Source organism: Schistocerca nitens, chromosome 5, assembly GCF_023898315.1.
Source record: "Schistocerca nitens isolate TAMUIC-IGC-003100 chromosome 5, iqSchNite1.1, whole genome shotgun sequence".
NCBI classification, from domain to species: domain Eukaryota; kingdom Metazoa; phylum Arthropoda; class Insecta; order Orthoptera; family Acrididae; genus Schistocerca; species Schistocerca nitens.
Genome location: NC_064618.1, coordinates 883,764,457 through 883,789,375, shown reverse-complemented (window position 1 = coordinate 883,789,375; position 24,919 = coordinate 883,764,457). Strand labels below are relative to the sequence as shown.

The 24,919-nt window shown below is 41.9% G+C and overlaps 1 protein-coding gene across 1 annotated transcript; it reads right to left on the bottom strand.

The window, feature by feature from the left end:
* Positions 1-19,874: 19,874 nt before the first annotated feature.
* On the bottom strand, positions 19,875-21,797 carry LOC126260247 (THAP domain-containing protein 1-like). The gene is made up of 2 exons (XM_049957564.1): positions 21,648-21,797; positions 19,875-20,292 (listed from the first exon to the last, which is right to left on the bottom strand). Exons 1-2 carry the CDS (start codon positions 21,795-21,797, stop codon positions 20,116-20,118), a joined length of 327 nt encoding a protein of 108 aa, XP_049813521.1. The 3' UTR covers positions 19,875-20,115.
* Between the last annotated feature and the right edge of the window lie 3,122 nt (positions 21,798-24,919).

Genomic DNA, 24,919 nt, shown 5'->3' with positions numbered 1-24,919 from the left:
AAGTTTTGAAGATTATAAAGATTGCTTGTTTAACAATATAGAACAATATAGAGAATTTAATTTAATTACAAGTGAAAAACATGAAATATATACAATTCAAGTAAACAAAAAAGCTCTAAGTCCTCATGATAATAAAAGATATGTTTTAGAAAATAGAATAGGTACATTACCATATATTCATTTCTTATTATTGAAAATCTAATAAATAATTATTATATATAAATCTAATATAATTTTTTCTGTATAAATGGAGACTACTTTAATCAAGAAGCAAAATAATTTTAGTATTAGAAAAGTAAATGAGCTAGAGACAAATGTATTATATAAATTACGGACTATGAATATTTAAATACTAGATTTGGAGAACAACTTTCTCTAAAACTTAATAATGATTTTAAAGTTATTTTACCAAATAGATTTTCTAAATTAATTGACGATTTTGATTTTGATACAATTAAAAGAGGACAAATGAAACTGAAATATAAAGGAATGAAGAAACTTGAAAATAGAAATAATGAATTTCATGATATAGAGTTCACAATGTAAAAAATTTGCTTCTGTTAACTAAAACATTTACTTATGTTCTCAATGTGAAATTATTTTTTCTCATTAATTTTATTTTATTTAAATGGACAACACTAAGCGACAGCTAAAGCAGTCTTTAGGGTGTGCCAAGCCACAATTAAGATAGTGTAGTGAATGTATGATTAAAAAAAGTATTGATGAATTTTGTAAAGATAAATATCGAACTGGTGGACATTCTTATGTATGTAAAGAATGCTGGAATGAATGTTAGAAAATTAAAGTTACTTGTAGATGTGGTAGAACTGTAAATAAATCTTCCTTCAAAAAACATTTAGAAACAACAGCTCAAAATAATCTCATGGCTGATAAAGCAGAAAGTAAATAATTTTATATATTTATTTTTATTATACATTTATTTCATTCACCTATGGGAAATGTATGTAAAGAAATTATTTTTTATTATAGCTGTTATTGTATTATTATATTATATTGTAATATATTATTAGGTAAAAGGGATAGTAGTTAGATTTTGTATGTTCTGTATCATTACATCAATCTTATGGAAAATAAAAAATTGCGAGTGTTAACGAGTAATTTTTTATTTTTTATAAGATTGGTCTAGTGCTCCAGAACATACAAAATCTAACTACTGGTACAGCTCCCACACTGATGAGCAATACTCAACTTCCTCTGTTGATGGACTACATTTTCTAAGGACTCCCCCAGTGAATCTCAACCTGGCACCCGCCTTACCAACAATTAATTTTATATGATCATTCCACTTCAAATCGTTCTGCACTATCTACTAGGTCATTTATATATATTGCGAAAAGCAATGGTCCCATAACACTCCCCTGTGGCACGCCAGAGGTTACTTTAACGTCTGCAGACGTCTCTCCATTGAGAACAACATGCTGTGTTCTGTTTGCTAAAAACTCTTCAATCCAGTCACACAGCTGGTCTGATATTCCATAGGCTCTTATGTTGTTTATCAGGCGACAATGCGGGACTGTATCGAACGCCTTCCGGAAGCCAAGGAAATGGCATCTACCTGGGAGCCTGTAACTAATATTTTCTGGGTCTCATGAACAAATAAAGCGAGTTGGGTCTCACATGATCGCTGTTTCCGGAATCCATGTTGATTCCTACAGAGTAGATTCTGGGTTTCCAGAAATGACATGATACGCGAGCAAAAAACCTGTTCTAAAATTCTACAACAGATCGATGTAAGAGATATAGGTCTATAGCTTTGCGCATCTGCTCGACGACCCTTCTTGAAGACTGGGACTACCTGTGCTGTTTTCCAATCATTTGGAACCTTCCATTCCTCTAGAGACTTGCGGTACACGGCTGTTAGAAGGGGGCAAGTTCTTTCGCGTACTCTGTGTAGAATTGAATTGGTAACCCGTCAGGTCCAGTGGAATTTCCTCTGTTGAGTGGTTTTAGTTGCTTTTCTATTCCTTGGACACTTATTTCGATGTCAGCCGCCGGCCGGAGTGGCCGTGCGGTTCTAGGTGCTACAGTCTGGAACCGAGCGACCGCTACGGTCGCAGGTTCGAATCCTACCTCGGGCATGGATGTGTGTGATGTCCTTAGGTTAGTTAGGCTTAATTAGTTCTAAGTTCTAGGTGACTGATGACCACAGAACTTAAGTTGCATAGTGCTCAGAGCCATTTGAACCATTTGATGTCAGCCATTTTTTCGTTTGTGCGAGGATTTAGAGAAGGAACTGCAGTGCGGTCTTCATCTGTGAAACAGCCTTGGAAAAAGGTGTTTAGTATTTCGCCTTTACGCGTGTCATCCTCTCTTTCAATGCCATCATCATCCCAGAGTGTCTGGATGTGCTGTTTCGAGCCACTTACTGATTTAACGTAAGACCAGAACTTCCTAGGATTTTTTGTCAAGTTGGTACATAGAATTTTACTTTCGAATTCACTGAACGCTTCATGCTTAGCCCTCCTTACGCTAACTTTGACATCGTTTAGCTTGTGTTTGTCTGAGAAGTTTTGGCTGCGTTTAAATTTCCAGTGAAGCTCTGTTTGTTTTCGCAGTAGTTTCCTAACTTTGTTGTTGAACCACGGTGGGTTTTTCCCGTCCCTCACAGTTTTACTCGGCACGTACCTGTCTAAAACGCATTTTACGATTGCCTTGAACTTTTTCCATAAACACTGTCCGCCCCCGGTAGCTGAGTGGTCAGCGTGACAGACTGTCAATCCTAAGGGCCCGGGTTCGATTCCCGGCTGGGTTAGAGATTTTCTCCGCTCAGGGACTGGGTGTTGTGTTGTCCTGATCATCATCATTTCATCCCCATCGACGCGCAGGTCGCCGAAGTGGCGTCAAATCGAAAGACCTGCACCAGGCGAACGGTCTACCCGACGGGTGTCGGAACAGAAATTTTCGTTTTGATCTGTTAGGTAGTCTGAAATCTGACTTCTATTACTCTTGCTAAACAGATAAACCTTCCTCCCTTTTTTTATATTCCTGTTTACTTTCATATTCAGGGATGCTACAACGGCCTTATGATCACTGATTCCCTGTTCTGTGTGTACAGAGTCGAAATGTTCGGGTCTGTTTGTTATCAGTAGGTCCAAGATGTTATCTCCATGAGTCGGTTCTCTGTTTAATTGCTCGAGGTAATTTTCGGATGTGCACTCAGTATAATGTCACTCGATGCTCTCTCCCTACCACCCGTCCTAAACATCTGAGTGTCCCAGTCTACATCTGGTAAATTGAAATTTCCACCTAAGACTATAAACTGATGAGAAAATTTATGTGAAATTTATTCCAGATTTTCTCTCAGTTGTTCTGCCACTAATGCTGCTCAGTCGGGAGGTCGGTAAAAGGAGCCAACCATTAACCTAACTCGGTTGTTGAGTGTAACCTCCACCCATAATAATTCACAGGAACTATCCACATCTACTTCACTACTGGATAAACTACTACTAACAGCGACAAACACGCCACCGCCAGTTGCATGCAATCTATCCTTTCTAAACACCGTCTGTACCTTCGTAAAAATTTCGGCAGAATTTATCTCTGACTTCAGCCAGCTTTCCGTACCTATAACGATTTCAGCTTCGGTGCTTTCTATCAGTGCTTGAAGTTCTGGTACTTTACCAACGCAGCTTCGACAGTTTACAATTACAATACCAATTGCTGCTTGGTCCCCGCATGTCCTGACTGCCCTGCACCCTTTGAGGCTGTTGCCCTTTCTGTACTTGCCCGAGGCCATCTAACCTAAAAAACCGCCCAGTCTACGCCACACAACCTCTGCTACCCGTGTAGCCGCCTGCTGTGTGTAGTGCACTCCTGACCTATCCAGTGGAACCCGAAACCACACCACCTTATGGCGCAAGTCGAGGAATCTGCAGCCCACACGATCGTAGAACCGTCTCATCCTCTGATTCAGACCCTCCACTCGACTCTGTACCAAAGGTCCGCAGTCAGTCCTGTCGACGATGCTGCAGATGGTTAGTCGGCTTTCATCCAACTAGCGAGACTGGCAGTCTTCACCAAATCAGATAGCCACCGGAAGCCAGAGAGGATTTTCTCCGATCCATAGCGACACACATCATTGGTGCCAACATGAGCCACCACCTGCAGATGGGTCCCCTTCATGGCATCTGAGAGGACCCTTTCCACATCTGGAATGACTCCCCCCCAGTATGCACACGGAGTGCACATTGGTTTTCTTCCCCTCTCTTGCTGCCATATCCCTAAGGGGCCCCATTATGCGCCTGACATTGGAGCTCCCAACTACCAGCAAGCCCACCCTCTGCGACCGCCCGGATCTTGCAGACTGAGGGGCATCCTCTGGAACAGGACAAGCAGCCATGTCCAGCCGAAGATCAGTATCAGCCTGAGAAAAAGGGAAAGATATTAGCTAATATAGAATACAGATTGCAGATTTTCTGAAGAGTTCTTATTCTCCCACTCACAAATAATCCCACGCAGATTAGTTGTAAGTTTTTTTTAAGGGGGATAGTATGTCAAACCTGCCGACTGGGAGCAGGAGAGGCACCACAGGACATTTTCATTCCCACTTTCCTTAATATAGGTTTGATGGCTCCCATTACAAAATATACACGTTTGAGTTCCACACAGCAAAATACAATGACGTGCGATAGAAGAATGCTGTGTGAATAGGAGCAACACCGCACTTCGGCACATTTAAGACCAAATAACATGTCTTACAGTTCCTCGACCATATATGCTTTATATATCAAATTCTTCAGAAAGACGTGCGCTACAAAATGAACATACTTATGAAAAATCTTTTTTTTTCGTTTTTGACATCCAATCTCAAACGCTCGAGGGGGAGGCATGGGGCGCCACTATCAAGTTTTTGCCCCAATTCGGAAATATCGTAGATCTTGGGCTGTGCGGACACGATTCTCGACCTGGTGCAACAAGAAAATCAGACCAGGCAAGTCGTTTGCTTTGATTCACGCTCCAGACTCGGAAATCCCGTAAGACAACAATCGTAACTGACACTGCCGTTGGGCAAACATTGGAAGACCTACGTGTCGTCTGCTGCGGTGCCCCACTTTCAACAGTTTGCGCTCAACGGCGCGCTCCGAAACGCGTGTGCCCGCACCAGCCATGCACTACAGAGAGGGAAACCCTTTGACCTGCACAGTCTGATGTGCCGCACCTCTCCTCGCGCCCCCCTCGTGATTTCGCCCTCCTCCGCTCTGCTCCCGCCGCGACAGCAGCGTCACTCGAACAGGCGACCAGATCCATTGTTGCCGAGGTAGTGGTTGCCACGCGCCCAGTCACTACACTCTGCCCTTTGCGGACCTTACCATCGCTAATATGGTTCCCCATTCGTCTCTACTCCGCTTACAAACTTCCCTAGATCGTCACGTGCCCGCAGCTACAACTGGTGGTATTCAGTCTTTTGGTCGGCAGTGAACATGCTGATGGCTGTCTGGTGTATTGTCTACATAAACATCTACATACGTAGTGTGCAAGCCACCCTGTATCAATACTAGCCATTACCTTTCCTGTTCCAGTCGCAAATACAACAACGAAAAAACAACTGCCTTTATGCCTCCGTATGAGCGCCAATTTCTTTCATATCTTATTTTCATCGTCCTTACGCGAAATATTTGTTGATTGCACTAGAATCTTACTGTAGTCTGCTTCAAATGCCGGTTCTCTAAATTTGGTCAATAGTGCTCCTCGAAAACAACGTCGCTTTCCCTCCAGGAACTCCCATTCGAGTTATCTACGTAATATGTTCAGCATAAACCATTCTCATCAAGAAATTAATTTTTACAATAACCGCTGTTACGGTTCTTACCCTGACAACAAAGCACCAGGGGAACATGGCATTGTGGCAGAAATGTGGAAAATCAGAGGGGAAGTTGCTGCAGAAACAATCGATCACCATACAGGAGATATGTGGGACACTGGACAGGACTCAAATGCCTGGAAATTGCGCTCATTACCCACTTCATAAGAAAGGTAACCAAACGGATTCAAATATTTGCAGGGGGATCTCTCTACTTCCAATCGCTTATTAGATACTCCCTGAAGCTATGTTGAGCTGAACAGGTTCTTCACCTCACTGGAGAATACCGACCTGGTTTCCAGAAAGGAAAATCTTGAGCCACAAAGATATTCAATCTAAAAAGCATTCTACAAACAAGATCTCTAACGAGCCAGAACACTGTGGTGATCTTTGTCGAATTTAAAAAGGCATACGATTCGATAGATTGAAAAACATTATTTAGTACCTTTGAAGTGTTTGCAGTTGACCAAAAAACGAGAGAAATCAGACAGATAGTATCTCGAAAGTCAAGTTGTTCGGAGAAATTTCTGATTCGTTTGAAATTAAGACAGGCGTCAGACAAGGAGATGGATTATCCCCAAACATCTTCAACATCATATTAGAGGAAATGGTGGAAACATGGGAAGAAGCTCTGAATTTGGAAGGAGGAAGAGAAAACAACTGGATATCAAGGCCTTGCTTTCTTAGCAGACAACCCACAAGACGCTCTGAAGATACTTGAGAGTCTTTGTGAAATCGCAGAAGAAACGGGTCTTCAAATCTCCTATGAGAAGCCAGAATATGTAGAGTACAGGCACAGAAGTGAGAGATGCATGTAAGTAAATCGTGGAAGAGTGAGAGAAAAGAGAAGTTTAAATGCCTGGGGGAATGGATCCAACGCAACGGGTTGGATAAGGAGCCAAACAAGGGAAGAGCCAGAAAACTAGACTTGGTCTACAACCCAACACAGAATAAGTACAACAAATAGGCATTATCCAAGAGGCCAAAATCAGAGCATTGTACGCTTCAGAGTGTCTTATTAAAAATATAAAAGAACTCGTAAAGAACGGAAGGAAGATTCTGAGGAAAATACTCGAAACAAAAGACTACTGGTGAGACTTGGAAGAAGAGAAAAAAACTAAGAACTGTACACTGAAAGTATCACGGCACAATGATGAATAACTGGAGGTTGAAGTCATACGGACACCTAGTAAGAATGGATTAATGGAGAGTCGCCAGAAGGATGTGCAAATACATGGTGGGGTTGAAGGCTACATCTGCAGGGAATAGGCAAAATAATGTGAACACCTCTACTTACTCGGGAATGGTTTATTAATAAGGCGTTGGACCCCCATTTGCGCTTAATAGAGCTGTGATTCTTCTTGGAATACTAGAATGTAATGATTGTATAGTCCCTAGTGAAATGTTATGCCACTCTGCGATCAGAACCTCTTCTGACTCCTGCTCCGGAATTTGCGTTCCAATACTGCCCACAAGGATTCGATATATTCAAGTCCGGGGACTGTGCTGGCCGGGGAATATGCTGCAGTTCAGTTGCGCGCTCCTTATATCACGACTGTACTGTCCTGGCTGTGTGAGTGGGTGCATTATCGTCCTGAAATGTGGCATCATTGTCGGGAAACATTATTTGAATCATGATGTGCACCGGATCACCTAAAATGTTCACATAATCGTTGGCTGTAAGACGCCCTTTGAGGGCAATGATGGGACCAGCAGAGTACCATGATATGGCTGCCCACACCATCACACTTCCGCCTGCATGATTAACCGCTAGAATCAAGCAATCAGGACTGTAGGCTTCTTTTGGCGTTCTCCAGACGTAAAACCGGCCCGATGTTGGAAATAACGAAAATGTTGACTCCGTTTACCATATGACATGTTTCTTCTGGTCATTCGTCCAGGATTTATGATCCTGGTACCATGATTTACGCTTCTTTGCGTTGGTTGTCGTCACTAATGGTTTCGCTATAACAACTCGTCCACGAATATTAGCTTTATGGAGTTCTATTACGTTTACACGATGATGTCTTCCCATGTTTTGTGAGGCTGTCATGACTGTTGAAACAGTTGCTCTTGAAACATTCAATAAGTTGGCTGTCTTGCTTACGGATGCTCCAGCTAATCGGGCCCCCACAATTTTCCCTCTTTGGAACTCTGTCAAGTCTTTCACTGCACATCGACCTCAGCCTCTGAATGCTAATACGAAGTGTGCACTACTCGTAAACATCGTGTGGTAATGCCTAGTCCGTACCGAGCACGCACAGTGCAGCGCGACACGTGCCTTACCCATTACTACCACTGTTCACATTATGTTGGCTATCCCCTGTGTATGGGTTGATGAGGAGTACAGGGATGCAGCGGAATTACGCCACAGATGGTCCACAATAGAAAAAGAGTTCGGAAATGGAGTTAACAGTATAGAATCATTTCAAGAAGAACCACCAAAGAGGTGGCCCAAACGGATCATTTCCGAGGAGGAGAGGAAAAAAAAAAGAACCGAAAGAATAAGTTCTGGCAGGAGAAGAGGAGGAAACACAAGAATTCTTAAGTTCTTCGCGGTCCGTAGTTGGCCAAATTCAGAAATTATGGAAAAAGCGTAGTTACCTACAACCTCTCCCAGTTTCCAGTTCAGTATTGAAGGAGGTCAGCCCTGCCGATTTATGTGTCGGGATTGTAAACCGGCACTTCTGGACGCCACCCAAAAGTCTGTTAGTGCAGCTCGCTTTCGTCCCAAAAACGTATGGCAGTATTGTGCTTAAAACGAACGAATAATTTTTTGTGGTAACTGTGTGTCGGTAGTGGGCCACTACTGACTGCAGCAGGGAGGAATACGCCTGTGACCCGGACGAGAGACGTCGCACGCTTCCCGTGGCTTAGCCGCCCTGCAGAGACCTCCGCTGCGCTCGTCTCTGCACTGAGCCCGCAGTCAGCGCCACGCCCGGCCGGCCCTGCTCGCAGCAGACAGCACGTGGGTGGGTGGCGGCTCGGCTGTGGCTGCAGCCCGCCCTTACAGCAGAGTCAGCTACGGCGAAAGAGCCGTAAACCGGGACTGCTGTGCTTTTCGCGGTAAGTACTTTTTCCTCCAGTATAGATTCACACGGCGTTGTCCGCCGGACGGTTTTTTACCACTCAGAGGCGGCTCGGCTTGCTCGTGCTGTTACGAAAGGAGATAAAAACATTCTCAGCCTGACAGTGAAGGACTGTGGTTATAAGAGGGAAACTACGCTTAATTTTCAAACTTTTACGTCAGTTGACTCGGTCCAGCATTTTGCGCGTGAGAAGATATCGTGAACTACGATTTGGAAACGTTTTCAGCTAACCGTCTACGTCCTTTCATTGAGCTCAAAACGGTTTCCAGATGTGTGGGAATGAACGAAAGTCCGAAGCTGTAAAATATAACGCACACCATGCAGGATCCAACCAGCCACCAGTTTCAACATGACCAAAGCACGTTCGTCGAAAGGCTGCGACGTACCTTCTCATAAATGGATTCTTCACGTATTTACTACGGTTCTATTTTTTTTTTTTTTTTACATGATAACAGAGAGACAGACATTGCAGTACAGGCCAATTCAAAAAGAATGTAGTGAATACAAACGACTACGACTATTTAATTAGTAGCGACACATCGATAAGGATTGCAGAGAGTGTACGAGAATGTTCGAATCAGTAAACGCTGCGCTAGCGCAGTAAGTTTGCAGCCGGCGTATGCACGGCACTGCAAGGAAGGAATTGTCCGTGTCACAAGTGAACGTGGAGGGTCCTATACAGATCCTGTGTTGATAATCTTTCGCTCCCCGTATTAATCCCTGCTACCTTTAGAATTCTGAGTGTGTATTTCAGTTAATGTCGTCAAAAACTTTTTTTTCCAAAGGAGCAAATGCTATAAAGCTACCTATGTCTTTCTTCAGTGTATCTTCTGGGAGAAATGATAATGTCAGCATTGCTTCACGTGTTCCTGCATTTCTCCGGAACTCCGACTGATCTTCCCCGAGATCAGCTCCTAGCGCCGGCCGGTGTGGCCGTGCGGTTCTAGGCGCTTCAGTCTGGAACCGCGTGACCGCTACGGTCGCAGGTTCGAATCCTGCCTCGGGCATGGATGTGTGTGATGTCCTTACGTTAGTTAGGGGGTTGATGACCACAGATGTTAAGTCCCATAGTGCTCAGAGTCATTTGAACCATTTTTTTCAGCTTCTAGCTGATTTTCCACTTTTCTGTAAATAACCTGTCCTAATATTTTGCAGCCGTGACCTATTAAGCTGATGGCTCAATAACATTGATATTTATCAGAATTATGCTTCACCACAATTTGAATTATTATGTTCTTCTCGAAGTCGTTGATTGTTTCGTCCTGTCTCAAATGTCTTACATACCATATGGAGTACTCTCCAGGATCTGTCATTAACGGTGTATGAAATACGTCTTAGGATAAAGATAGTAGAAGAGAGTATATTACTTTATATTATTAGGGTTTCCTTAATCATAAGAAAATAGCATTTGAGTGCAGACTTCACTGAATAAAGGGATCTTCATTAACGGTGTATGAAATAATTATTATGATAAAGATAATAGAAGAGGGTATATTACTTTATATTGGTAGGGTTTTGTTAATTATAAGGAAATAGACTTGAGTGCAGACTTCACTTAAGAAATTGATCTATGCACTAACGGAAAGATTGCAATTACAGTACGTTCAAATCCATTAACTTGGATAAAACGATGTTTTTTGACCCTGCTGTAATGGATTGGTAGTCAGCGACTCGTACTGTTAGCCAATACACAGATTGTACTCGTAATAATATTTATCAAGTGTAATTTTTTCACAGACGTACACCTTTTGAAATGGAACAATGCCTATTGACATTAACAAACTAAAAGTAGGATAAATTAGAATGTCAGTGGTCTTTGTTGCATGATTCTAGTGCGAGTCGTTTAAGAGATATCGTATTTTGAAAAGTTCTCTCACCGACATTTCTATAATATCTGTGGTGGCAGAGACTAAACAACAACACACGTGCATGATCTAGTTATGTGGATTCTCACCAGTAACCACACAATTCACCGTCACAGGTTGTGTTCAAAATGACCGCCGCCAGCGGCAGTTCGCGCTTCCAGTCTGGTGTGGGACGACTGCTGCACACGTGCTGGCATTTCAGCGGAGATGTCCCAGCAGGCTGCGGAAATACGTGCTCGCATATCATCGGGTGTAGTTGGCGCGGCCTTGCAAATAGCATCTTTCAGATTTCCCCACAGAAGAAAGTCCAGGGAACAGGCCGGTCAAGATACAGGTCCTTTGCGTTCAATCCACCGATTTGGAAACAATTTGTGAAGACGTACCGTAGTACTTGGTGCACTATGGCGCGGACAGCCATCATATTGGTACCACGGGTTCCTTCCACTCTGCAGAGGAACGTCTTCTATCGTCCGTGCAAGATGGTCTGCTAGGAGGCCGTGATACTTGTGCGCGTTCAGTGTTCCGTCCGTGAAAAAGGCTCCTGTGAGCTGATGGTTCACCGTCCCACACCGCACGTTTACACTCCACGGACGCTGACTTTCCACCTCACGCAGCCAACGAGGATTTCAACAGACAAATAGTGCATGTTTCGGTTGTTTACCTGTCCATCTTTAGTAAATGTGGCTTGGTCACTAAACAAAATACATGATACATTTGGAGTATCCTGTCCTAGCGCACATGTACGGAGGTTAACACAATTCTCATAATTGTTTCCACGCAGATCTTGATGGAGAGAGATGTGATAGGGTTGGAACCTACGTCCATGGTGAATGCGTATGACACTTGCCTGGCTCGTGCCACTTCCTCCTGCCAATACACGGGAGCTAGCGTGCGGATCGACTGCAACAGCAGCAAGAACATTAACTTCCCGCTCTTCTGCCGTCATTTGTTTCCTTCTGTTACATTGTTTACGTGTCGTATACCACCTTCACACAGCTAGTTGAAGAAGCTGACACATAATAGATGAGATGGCTGACGATTATTGGAATATCTTGCCACATACATCGTACAACATCTTGCTACTCTCTCCACACACCGTGAGCATGTCGGCTTTTTCTGCATTGGTAAATGCCATCGTCCATTCAAGACCTACTGTTTGGACTGTCACACACTAACTGACTAGCAAGTCGCAATGCACTCAAGGAACACACAAGCATACTCCAAGCGAAAATAACTACCTAGGAACTACACAGGCTGAATGGCACAAATAAGCGTCTCTGTAGAAACTTTTCAAAACACGATATCCTCCCAGACGAATAGCACTAGAACCCTGTAACAAACGCCGCTGACATTCTAACTTACCCTACTTTTTGTTTGTTGGTGTCAATAGGCATTGTTCCATTCAAAAACAGTGTGTTTGCACAAAAGACGCACTTTCTAAATATTACTGCATTACAATCTGTTTTTTGGCTAGCAATACGCGCTCCTGAGTACCAATCTATTCTGTGAAAGCCGCATATCAATAGCGCTTTCCCTTTCCGCAATATTTCCGGGGCATGTTTTAGGTGATTCGCCCTGTATTTCCGCGTTAAAAGGAAGAAAACAGTGATATGCCCGGTACATTAATGAGAGTTGTCTCTGTTGCTTCCCAGTTTCTAGTTGATGTGACCTCGAGGAAAGCTTCGGCAGGCCGACCCTGATTAGGGAGTGGCTGAGGAGAGCACAAAGCGCCCACCGGCTGTCGGCGGGGGTCGGAGCACCACCACCTAAAGAGAAGGCCGCGGCGCGCTCTTGTGACGTCACGCAAAGCGGCCCAGGGTTGGCTTGGCGCTGCGCTTAAGGATTCGAGACGCACGGCCTGCAAAACTTTGTCAAACGGTTTTACAGAAACTGTTCCGTAAAAAATAATTAATTTCTGAAATACTTCTAGCTTTATATGGCAGCTTCATGATGAAGTGCCAATCATTTCGATAATGGTCATAACTATTGTGGTATTTCACAGATGAGTATCAAATTTGAGAACGTTGCCATCAAAAATAGGGGTCGCTATGAATTTGTGTTTGATGCATATTATACATTCTATTGCTGAGTGTGAAATACAGATGAGGTTTGGAAATTTTCGTAAAACTTTGGATCAATATCTGCTTCCAATCTCGAAAAAATTGAGCATCTGCAGCAACTTCACTTCCGATCGCAACGCGTGGGAATGAAATATTCATAACGCCTCTCATATCTCGTAAACCGCTGGAGATAACGACACGAGATCTTGGCAAATGATACCACGCAAAGAGGAGAGTACTTTGCCGTATGGTTAAAATACGTAACTTTATCAATCGCGATATAGCAGAAGCTATAGTTTATAATTCTTTTTTACCGGTAATGTAATTGCTTAAGACTTATCAATAGCCAGTGAAAACGTACGAGTGCGGGATGTAAATAATATTGCGATTACATGATAAAACAAGGTACATTTGTGAAAAATGCACTGTGATTTTCTGGACCAGACGACTATTATTTACATTCACTTGAAAAATTCTGCACTAATACAGTTTATAATATTAAATTCCTCTGCCTTCGGTATCCTAAATAAATATTCTGTAACTGTTTATAGAGCGCCCTCGGGAAAGCTGAGTACATTCCCCAAGCAAACAATTACTTTTAACTCACCTTTTCTCAGAAACAAAAACAATTATGCGTTGTTATTGTAATGTAAATTTTCTTTCCTGTAAAAATATGGCAGATTTTGAGCATGTAATGAGCCATGTGCAGGTGTTGACTTTCTCACAAGAGTTGAAAAGAACTTTACAAGCCTGATTGACAATACTCTGCAGATAAAAGAATTAGCAACATATGTTTAAGTGAAATTTTAGATGTATTCCTGACCATAATGGTCAGCTGTTCAAAATGCATGCTGTAAGCCCTGCAAACAACAGTAGTTTTATCAATAGGACCTTTATATAAGCCAACAGTGAAAATCTACAAGCCTTCAGCAGACATTTCAGCAGTTGGAATGAGACAATGTGTCACGCTAAAAATGTCAATAATGAATTTAATCTATTTCTAGATTAATTTGTTCCATTGTTTGAAGCTGTATTTCGTAATAGAATTTCATTAAGTGTCTACCTACGTGACTGCAGGAGACAGTGACTCATTAAGGGAATCAAGCTATCCTGTAAAAAAAAAAAAAAAAAAAAAAAAAGGGAATGTTATATACAATACTAAGAATTGTATTAAACTTCAGAACAAGGGACACTACAATTCACATTTGCACTTTAGTAATTCCACGGATAGATCAGAAATCACTGCTGGTGACCACAGCAAGTTAAATTCTTTGTAATATGTAGACAGATTACTGTAACATGAGAATGGTAGTACTCAGCATGCTTAAAATAATGTAATTATTAATAGGTTATGTTAATGTAGGATTATAAAACACTAGAAGTAATGAACTATAATTTATTTAAGTCAGTCATATGTACATCTACTTCCTGAAAATGCTGTTACAAAATCCAGGGCACAACGTGGTTCCATTATAGAAATAGATCACGATTTCCATCTTAAAAGGCAGCAAGCCTTTTCTACTTTCAGAATGATCGATTAGTTGTACACATTTGATATACTGTATTTTGTGAAAAATGACAGTTGCAAAACATGTCAGATGCATATAACAGGTTACATTACCAGTCTTACTGTCTATAAAATTTAATAATTGTGACTAACAATGACTTATGTTGCTGACAAAAGTATTAACTCAGACAGAGTAATAGAGCAACAAACATTTGTTGGAATGTATGCACCATGATATAAAGGTGTACTGGGATGAGGCACTACTGAAGGACATTCAACGAAGTGAAAATGTAGCTTGTCGTTGGAAACTAATAAGTAATGGTAATACTGAGTACGACAAAATATCAGACCAACCTCACATTACAGCTGAATACCTGATCCACAACTGAAAGAACTCTTTTATATTGTTACTGCACAGCTATGCAACATTTGTTGAAAACCCTGCCATAAGGTAGAAGTAGGCCAATTTCCCTGTAATGAACTTAAGTGTAAACAAAATAAATCAGAGGAACTAACTCTGGGATTAACTAAAGATGTACAACATAAATCAAAACTGTAACAATTTTACACTGATTCCAAATTAAACTGAATGGTGTAGGATATAATGTTCTACACATTCAAATAAAATGCAGCAACATGACACTCCTTAATGTTTGTAAGGATACTCTCCCTCTATATAGGTGGGAAGAACTTTTCCTTAATTACTATATAAACACCACCTTTCACATTATTCCTGTTAGAATAAACTGTTTCAATTAAACTGACTGTATGGAACACCGAAGCTGTATTTTAATGCTGTGAAGTGATTTTCTGTAACACAAGATTCTACAGCTACTAGCAGAAACAGTTCAAGAACACACTTTTCACTCAGTACCAAAGTGTGTGCTGTTATGAAACTTTCTAGCATATTAAACACATGTGCAGTCCACGTCTGACACACAGCGTCACACTACCAAGGGGTTTCATAAGTTAAATACCACAATAAGACTAGTAACAAATTAAGGGTCACAGTCTGGATGAGATGCAAATTTGGGAATGGAGACCAACTACTGTGTCTGATATTAAACTATTCCAAACTGTGATTGGAATAAGCAGCTACTAGAATATAACTATGTCTCAGTAAAATAATATGTTCAAAGCAATAACTAATTGTTACCCATATGCAACAATACTGACAGCTTGTATCAAAATTTAGATGAACAGCTGTTATGAGAAGTAACTACACTGCTGGCCACCGTAAATGCAACACCAAGAAAGACAAGAGGTAGCACAACAAGATTTATTTTGTAGATAACATGTTGACCAAGTATCAAATGATTACGTTTACAGACGTCTGTGACATGTGGTTCCTGCCAGAATCAGTAGCCAGAGTAGCCACCATTGTTGGAGATCACCGCTGCCACACGTCTCGGCATTGAGTCAGAGAGACGTTGGATGTGTTCCTGGGGTACAGCAGCCCAAGCAGCTTCCACACGTTGCCAAAGATCATCTGGTGTGGCAGCTGGGGATGTAATCTGGGTCACTCGTTGAGCAACCATGGACCACATGTTTTCTATCGGCGAAAGATCCGGAGAGCGAGCCGGCCAGGGAAGCAATTCAATCTGGTTATTGACGAAGAACCTTTGGACAATGCGTGCCACGTGTGGTCGCGCATTATCCTGTTGAAATATGGCTGTGGCCGAACCCTGAAGATAAGGAAGGACAACTGGCTCCAGCACCTCGGATATGTAGCGCCGGCTATTTAAAGTACCGGCAATGCGTACTAGAGGCGTGCGAGAGTAATATCCAATACCGCCCCATACCCGGTGCAAGACCAGTGTGGCGGTGCATAATGCAGCTGTCCAGCATCCTCTCTCCGTGGTGTCTCCACACTCGAATCCGACCATCGTGGTGCTGCAGACAGAAGCGTACCTCGTCAGTAAAGACAACGTCATTCCATTCTGCCGTCCACATCCGTCTGTCATCACACCATTGGCGACGGAGACGTCTGTGGTTCTGCGTCAATGGTAGACGAAGCAATGGACGTCTTGCGGACAGACCACTCTGCTGTAAACGGCGTCGAATGGTACGCGCAGACACTGGATGATGTGTTACAGACGCAATGTGCTATGCTATGGTTCGGGATGTCACTGAGCCATCCGTCACTGCCATGCGCACAATTTGCCTATCAGCACGTGCAGTGGTGCACCGAGGTGAATGCGATCGACCACGTCGGTCCGTCGTACCCTCCTGCATCCAACGGTCACATATCCGCATTACAGTTGTTTGGTTTCGTCCAACACGACTAGCGATTTCTCTGTATGATAATCCACAATCTCGGTAGGCCACTATCCTTCCTCTGTCGAACTCGGATACTTGATCAAAAGATGTTCGCTGTTGTCTACGAGGCATAACTGATCGTCTTGTGAAACAACCACAAGGTAAACACACGTGCCGAACGTACACTCGTCGAAATCGCCAAGCCTTAAATGGCGCTATGAGGTGGCGCCACAGGCGCGCGTGATGTGCGTCTGCGCTGAAATTCTAATCAGTTGCATATCTCATCGCTGCAAACTCATGGTGTAAATTTCACTTGATTCGGATGCTTCCTTCAGGTTGTTGCATTTACGGTGGCCAGCAGTGTACATTAGGAAACACCCTGGTGTCATTCTGATTCAGAAAAATGGGAGACATCCATTTTTGGCTTTCCATTTTGTAGTATTGTAATATTCTACTGTAAGTTTTATATGTCTGCATGCCAAAATAATAGCCTCTAATTACATACATAGTTATAATGAATTACATGAGGTTTAATACAGAATTACTTTAACAGATTTTTTCTTGTTGGGCAGCACAGGCTCAACAAATTGAAAGGAAGATGTAAATATTTCTGCACAGAATAGCTGAAAGACATGAAAACTTTACTAGGAAAAACTGGCCCATTTTCAACCTTAGGCCAGTATCAGGTGCACAGGTGGATGTGTACACAAACTGATAAAATTTTACAATGATGAGATTGAAACTAGCCATTAGTGCTGGACAAAGTATTTACTTCAGCTGAATAGTCTGCTTGGAAACAGTTGTGACCTTCTGACATTTGAAACTGTTGGAAGCAAATTATCCAAAACTTACAGGCTATATGGACCAAATGACTATTAGTGTGCAGTCAGTTGAAGGTACTACACAAATATGGATTATGGAAGCTGCCTCTGCTTTCAGTGGGCCAAATACAGTGTAACTGAATGTGTGAGACCTGATAAAATGTACTAGCATCTAAACTGTACGCAAATTAAAATGTGCTAAGCTTCCATTGCTTAAGAGAAGCAGTAAAGGTGTCATTCTTTTTCTTAATGTAATTATTTAATAGTGCGTTGGTGGATGCCTTGACTAACAACTTCAGTATTTTATCTGCCGAATGACCATTACTGCAAATAAAGTCTGTTAAGAAGAAACTTTTCTTCTGAACAGCATTTATGGTTACATTTTGAACAAGCACCCTCTGACTGTTGGATGACAAAAAATTTTTTTCATTAGGGGCAGATATTAATTTCTGTACAGTAATGTAATTGTAAATAACAACATTCACATCAGGCTGAGGGAAAAACAGACCACCCCTGTCCAAATTTTTGATTAAACTAAGATGTTGTTCACCATGCAGACACATTTCTTTGTCTAAGAGAAGGTATTTGCTGCACACCTCACACTGCTGTTTCTTCAGTACACTGCGAACACAATACCCTGCTAAATATGTTAATATTGGAAGGAATGTTTCTGCCTGCCTGAAATCTTCCTCCAAATACATAATGTCAACCATAAACTCAAAGTCTGTTTGTATAGTCTCTTTTGTGTCATCGTTACAATTAAAGATGAACCCTTCTGCAACAGGCAGTTTACCAAAAGTACTTGAATTCAACATGAGTGGTAACATGTTCTGCATCCTCATCTTCGCTTCCACTTCAAAAATCTGTCTCATAGATATGAGATACTGAGAGCCAGCCATTGATTGGTAACTGCTAAACCTTGCTTCCAGAGAATCAGTTTGAATTTTTCCAGGCAAAAAATAAGTGAAACCAAGCTCTTTAGTACAGTACCTTGCCATCTCAATCAAACCATAGGTTGTGTGTGTCAGAGCTATATGTGTATCTTTTGAAAGGGTATTATTTTTCAGGCCTAAGTCCTTCCACTTATCGAGCCACACAAGAAACTTTTCCAAAAAAACTAATTTTTCATCATTATTACTTAAAGACAGAGGGCACTGGAAGAGATCATTTAGTCAAATACCTTTGTAAACTGTCTTAACATTTACAATTTTCCACCATGTAAGTATAATTTTAATAAATTCTGCAGTGGTCTGGTAATGTAACAAGTTTTTCTCTTCTCCTACAGTTGAAACGGCTTCAGCTGTATATTCATTGAATACCTGCAAAACAAGGCTCACATTCTGTTTCTCAAGTGAAGATGGATAAAGAGACTTCAAAGAAAGACCATAAGAGTGCTTAAGTAGACCATTACATTCAATCTTATTAAGCTGCCTCAATGCTTCAAAAGATGCCATTAACACCTGCCAATCATCACTGCTTCCATCAAATTGTGGATATTTGAGCAAAACTTGAGAGTCCTTTTGATTAACCCAATTATTACGTATACACTTAAGGATGTGGACAGAATCAATTATAAAAAATAGTGGCTGAGTTGGATTAGCTGGATGTGGGTAAACTATACTGAGTTTTGGAGGTGAGCTAATAAGTGCCATAGATTTCCTATTTATAGCATTGTTGTCACTAACTACACCAATAACTTTGAAACCAAAGTCATAAAGGCCACATAATATTTTCTTCACATACAAAAATAACTGTTCAGCTACAAGGTTTCTCACTGGAAGGACATGCACTACTTCTTTAAAAGAAGACAGCAATGATTGTATCATAAAGACATATGCTGTAGTAGCAGCCTTGTCACTATCAAATGCTGCCCCCACAATGTTTCCTCCCTTGTAATCAAAATAAGGTTTAATATGAATTTCATCCATCATTAAAGAAATGGTACAATCACTTTCCTGCAAAGATTTAAATCTTTCCTTAATATACAGGAGCATAGCACCTTCATTTTGTTCATTATGAGGACCATTAGTATATGAGGAACATATTTTCTGTAAAGTTCTTGGATGAGGAAGAATAAGATTGCCAGATGACCTCAAAAATTTATAGGCATGAGGGGAGATAGAATGCAGGATACAACAAAATACAGAAAAGTGAGGATTAAACCTATAGTTTTCCTCACAGCTACATAGCAACTTAACTTGCTCACTTAAGAATTGAATTTGTTTCTGTTTTTCTTCATCTACAGAACTGCACATATCATTTAAAATGTCCTGTATAAGAAGGCACTGGCTTTTTAATGAATTTTCTTTTGCACTGACTAATTCTTTCACTTTGTCTAATATTGTAAACAAATCATTCATATTTGAAAGTTTGTGTGATATTTTTCTACTGCCTATCTTTCTTATCTCAGTGTTACTTCAATATGCAGACAACTGCAAATCATTTGTCACTACAACAGATACAGACACAGATGGAGCAGGCAATACAGTAAGCAATAGAAATAGGACACAGTCACTTCTCCTAACAATGGTCCATTCACTGGGAATGGTTTCTCTTTCTAGGCACTGCAGAAATGCTTCAAAAGTAGAAAATAACTTCCTCGAATCATACTCTGTTTTGGTTACTATACTGTCTTTAATTGCTTGTAGAAGACGTTCATTGTCCAATCTAGCTCTCCTTTCCTCTGCACTTTCTCAAGAGCTGGTGGATGGAGTAGACAAATAGCTTGGGCAGCCTGGTAACACTGATGGGATAGCACCCTCTCTAAGCCTTGGTCTTGAAAGCTTGACAGTAAGCTTTGTGCCTTTCACTTCATCATAACATCCCGTATGCCGGCAGATGTCAGATTCGGTGAAGTGAAGTTCACAAACCTAAAACAAAGTAGTGTGAGTCAGTACAATATACAGCATGATCTAGAGATGTGTGTCTGTATGTGAAAGTGAAAAACACTGGATACTCATTCATTTTCCACCAATATCAGCTTGACAGTTCACACCTTAGTGGAAGTACACAAATTATTTAGGCCTAACAGCAATATACCATGTTATACAACAATATGCATATTCCATTTTAATATTCTTTTATTAATTAGTACTATAAGCACTAGGAGCATACCTCACTAGGCATCAGTATATGATGAATATACCTGTGAACTGCTTGTGTTACAGCAGTACTGTGATATTTATGGAACTATAAGGGTGAAGTTCCTATTATGGATTAAGTGGCACCAAATTTCAGTAATCTGTTGGATTCTGCATGTTAACATAGCAATTATTTTATAATTTTGATTTTACAGTTTCTTCATTGTCATGGTATAAGAGATATCAACAGCTGCAGAATACTATTTCACTGTGGGTGTTTTTATGCCAGCACATATTAAAACTGTGTCATTGCAGGTAACACTGAATGAGGGTCTTGATATATACCTAGCACAAATTTCATGTTTGGATAGAACAACAACTCCAAAGCAAACGCATGCCAAACACAAAATAAAGTTGAACAGATGCCAACATAAATGACACACCTCGGTAAGATAGTCATGACCATCCAACTGGAAGTATGTTAAGAAGATATCAACTAAACATTCCGTGCCAAACTGTGCTGTATGAACTAAATGACACTTGTCATTTCAATTAACCATCTGAAACATTTAAAATACCGGACAGATTAAGTAACTGGATGCATTATTAACAAGAATGTCGTTATATGAGGCGGCTCAAGTGATACAGAACGCCATTGAAATCTGTTTGTGAAGACACCTATTCTGCATCGTAACCTGAATTTAGGTTAGGTTGAAAGATAATTATTTGATCGTGGGTTGGCGAATGTCTAACAGGACAAACTAACACACAGAAAAACAACACAGATATGCTTCATACAGAGGGATCGCTTTTTAAACATGAAAACAGCAGTTTCAACATTCGTTAGCACTCATGCTAACTAATGCGAGAGTGAAAAACAACACCCACTCATAAATAGAGAATATAACGTATCGGTAATGCGTAACAAAATACGAAATGCAGAGAAATTTAAACACGAATGAAAAGTAAGACGAGCCACAAATTTATATTTCGTTTTCAAAATCAAAATAAAGCCACTTGAAAACGAATACTAGGCCTATTTACTGAGAACTTTTGCTCACATTTTTAGTCAAATGTATACAAAATGCAAGATATTCCACCAGAAAAATAATGGTAATTGTACTAGGTATATAGTTTTTACATACCTTCGTGTGCTCAGTGGGTTGAAAATTGTCCCGATGAATCGCTGAAAGCCATTTCCAACGCAGATTCGCATCTTTCGGAAAGGAAAATATTACTTTCGGTCCAGTTCCGTAATTCCCACGACACCTTGGCACACAACATTTGTAAACCATGTTCACAGTAGCTTCACTACACGTAAACTCTGTAATCGCTAGCTTAAAGCACGAATATAGCACTCGATCCAGTAAACGTGTAGATAAACAAACGCTTCGAAGCACAACATGGTGGCCCGCTTGGAGTGACGTCACGACCTGCTATGAATTTCACGCCGCGGCCTTGTCTCTAGGTGGTGGTGGTCGGAGCCACCTGCGAGCGAGCAGCGGTCCGGATCCAGGTTCCTCACACCGAGCTCGTCCACCCTCGTGAAACTTCGCACTCGCGGCTCCGACCATAACGTAAGACTGTCTCTGCCCTAGGGTTCTGCAAAGTTACGTACGGATGTGTGCACACATTTGGTTTGATTGACCATCTCACGTTCTCCATTTCGCCCCTCAAATCTTTTAACAGTAAGTGCATTTTTTGCTTCGAAAATGCTCTCTGTGCTAGCAGAGAACATCCCACTCTGCCCTGGCGGAACTCGTTTTGGGTAGTGCTGAAGTTTCTGCACCTACAGATGTCAAGTATTTTTGTGTACGGACACCCCTCAGAACTGCCTACGCTCTGTGAGATCCGATCTGTGACAGCAGCGAGTATTCAAACTATCTGTGTATGACTGTCTTAAATTTGTTGTGTACTGTGTCGAAAAGTCCATACACTCCACATATCGGATAAGTGTACTCATAGAACTACGTGGGTGTGGGAGCTTGAGCACATACTAAATGGAACGACAGCATAGACACAGTGGTAGTTAAAGTAGGTGGCGGACTGCTGTTCATCAGCAGAATACTGTGGAATGTGGTTAGTCTTGCTTACAAAACGCTCGTGCGACCAGTCCTACAATATTGATCAGGTGTGTGGAAATTATACCAAACAGGGCAACGAGAGGATTTTGAAAGTATGTGAAGAGGACGACACGAATGGCCTCAGTCTTGTTGAGACTCAAGATGGTGTCATACCGATTCTGTAAGAGCCACAGTGGCAGAGGCTGGAAGACAGAGCTGTCCCATGTGCTCGAACAGTTTTCAGAACTAATATTAAGTGTGGAATCTATGACTACGCTACAGACAGTTAGGTATCGCTTGTTAAGGAACCGTGAAGACAAGAGTAGGCTAATGCCTGTCTTGGAGAGATTAACTTGAAAATATATTCTTTCTGTGCACCATACGGGAAAGGACAGTTAAGAATCACCAGTATGTAGTACAATGGAAACTACCCTCTACCAAAGACTTCACAGTGCTATGTAAATTGTGGATGTACTTGTGCAGATCTGGCCATTACAATTGTGACGCCAGAAAGGACAATAAATAACGAAAGTTTGCATGTAGTACATATATACTACGGTTTGTGGAATACACAATTACATTGTAGTTGGTTCTGTATTAAACAGCATGCACAACTTAGTACACAGTGCTGACATGTGTCCATTGACAGTGACTAGTCCAGCTGGACATCAAGTTGAACTGCAGTGTGATCACAGCTACAGGTACGTCATCACATACAGTGTAGCAGCACTACCGTTTGGGATAGGAAAACTCAGTTTTGGAGCAACATTGCTGAGCACACAAGTTACAGCCAGGTGCGGGCCTGTTTACAGTGAGTTACGCTCACCAGCAGTTGCGAAGTAAAATAGAGGCCACAGGGGCGTAGAGCTGCCAGAAAAAGTACACGCAGTGGTTTGCAAGGCGCAAGTCACAGGCAGAAGGGGCCCACTGGCCAACCTAAGTGTTACGAGTATATGATGTGGAGCGCCTCGTTTAGCAAAACAGAGGCGCACAGCGGCATATAAATAGGTGCCGGTTCATTGAAGTGTGGCAGCTCTCCTGGACGGTGGGGAGTGTCACTCCACCGGCTACACACAGCAGCAGATGGGGCGCCAGCGTCCCAGTCCACTGTGGGTCGCCGGTTCGACCCTCTGAGGCCGGTGTGGGGTCCCTAGCCAGCCAGCAGCGGGCCACTCCGTGGTTCACCGCCACGAGCAGGCGTTCTGGCTCCCAGCTGGCACCGGAGACATCCAGAGTGAGGACCGCAGATTCAGACGCCGGATCGTGGGTGCTTGTTGACGCCGTGACTCGAGCCGCGCCGGCGGGGAAGCTACTGCAGGCAATCTTGCAGTTGTCAGTGGGAGGCGCCAAGGCAGCACGGGACGAAGGCTGCCGAGTCTGCTGCCGGCGCAGCCCTGACGTCGTCATATCACTGCGGCCATACGAGGCCGACACATTAGCAGAGCACCGGACGGGTCACTGAGTTGGCGTCCTCAGCATTGTAGGACCCGGAGACACAGACTGAGGGGAACACGGCACAGTAGTTGGAAACGTTAAATCACTTGGAAAGCTCGGACAGGTCTTAATACGGTGCCTTCTACCTCTTCTGTTACATTTGGTGTCATCCTGATACATTTGGTGTTGCTGTTACGTTCGGTGTCAGAAGTTGCTACTACATTTCGTGTCAGAATAGTGGACGTCGTCTGTACAGTACTACGTTCGAGCCCACCATCAGCATTACAGTCACAAGATATGGTGAGTTTTCACCAGTTTTCTTTTGAGTCTTGGACGCTTTCTTTCTTTTTTGTGTTTTTGAGTACAGCCCATGGCAGGCCATTTTAGATGTTTTGCGTAGACAACTTATTTTTTTGTTAGAGTAAATGTTAGTGTATTTGGGGCAGTAGATTTATTTTTTGTGGCATTTAATTACTTTTGTATTGGTTTGAGTATGATGATACTATGATGATACTTAGGTGTAGGGAGTCGGGTTATTTTTGTACTTAATTGTTTTGTTTTGTGATTAACGGGGAATGAAAGCAACACAGTGGCAGAGTCAGGAACGTGAGGTGTGTCAGAACCAGAAGCAGCACGGATTTTTGTTGGAAAATGTAGCACAGCTGACAGCGGACAATACTCAGTTGAGGAATGAATTAACTTCTAGAAGTGAGCAGGAAACCGCATCGGATCAGTCATTGTTGCCTAGGTTGCTGCAGAAGGTGACTGATCCAGATGCTATGAGTTTGATTATTCCGTTTTCTGGCTAGGCATATGAGAATTTGCGATCGTTTGTGAAGGATTTGGAAACTTCAGCTGTGATGAATGGTTGGTCTGATGAACAGTTGTTACATGTAGCCAAGATTAGATTAACGGGTGAA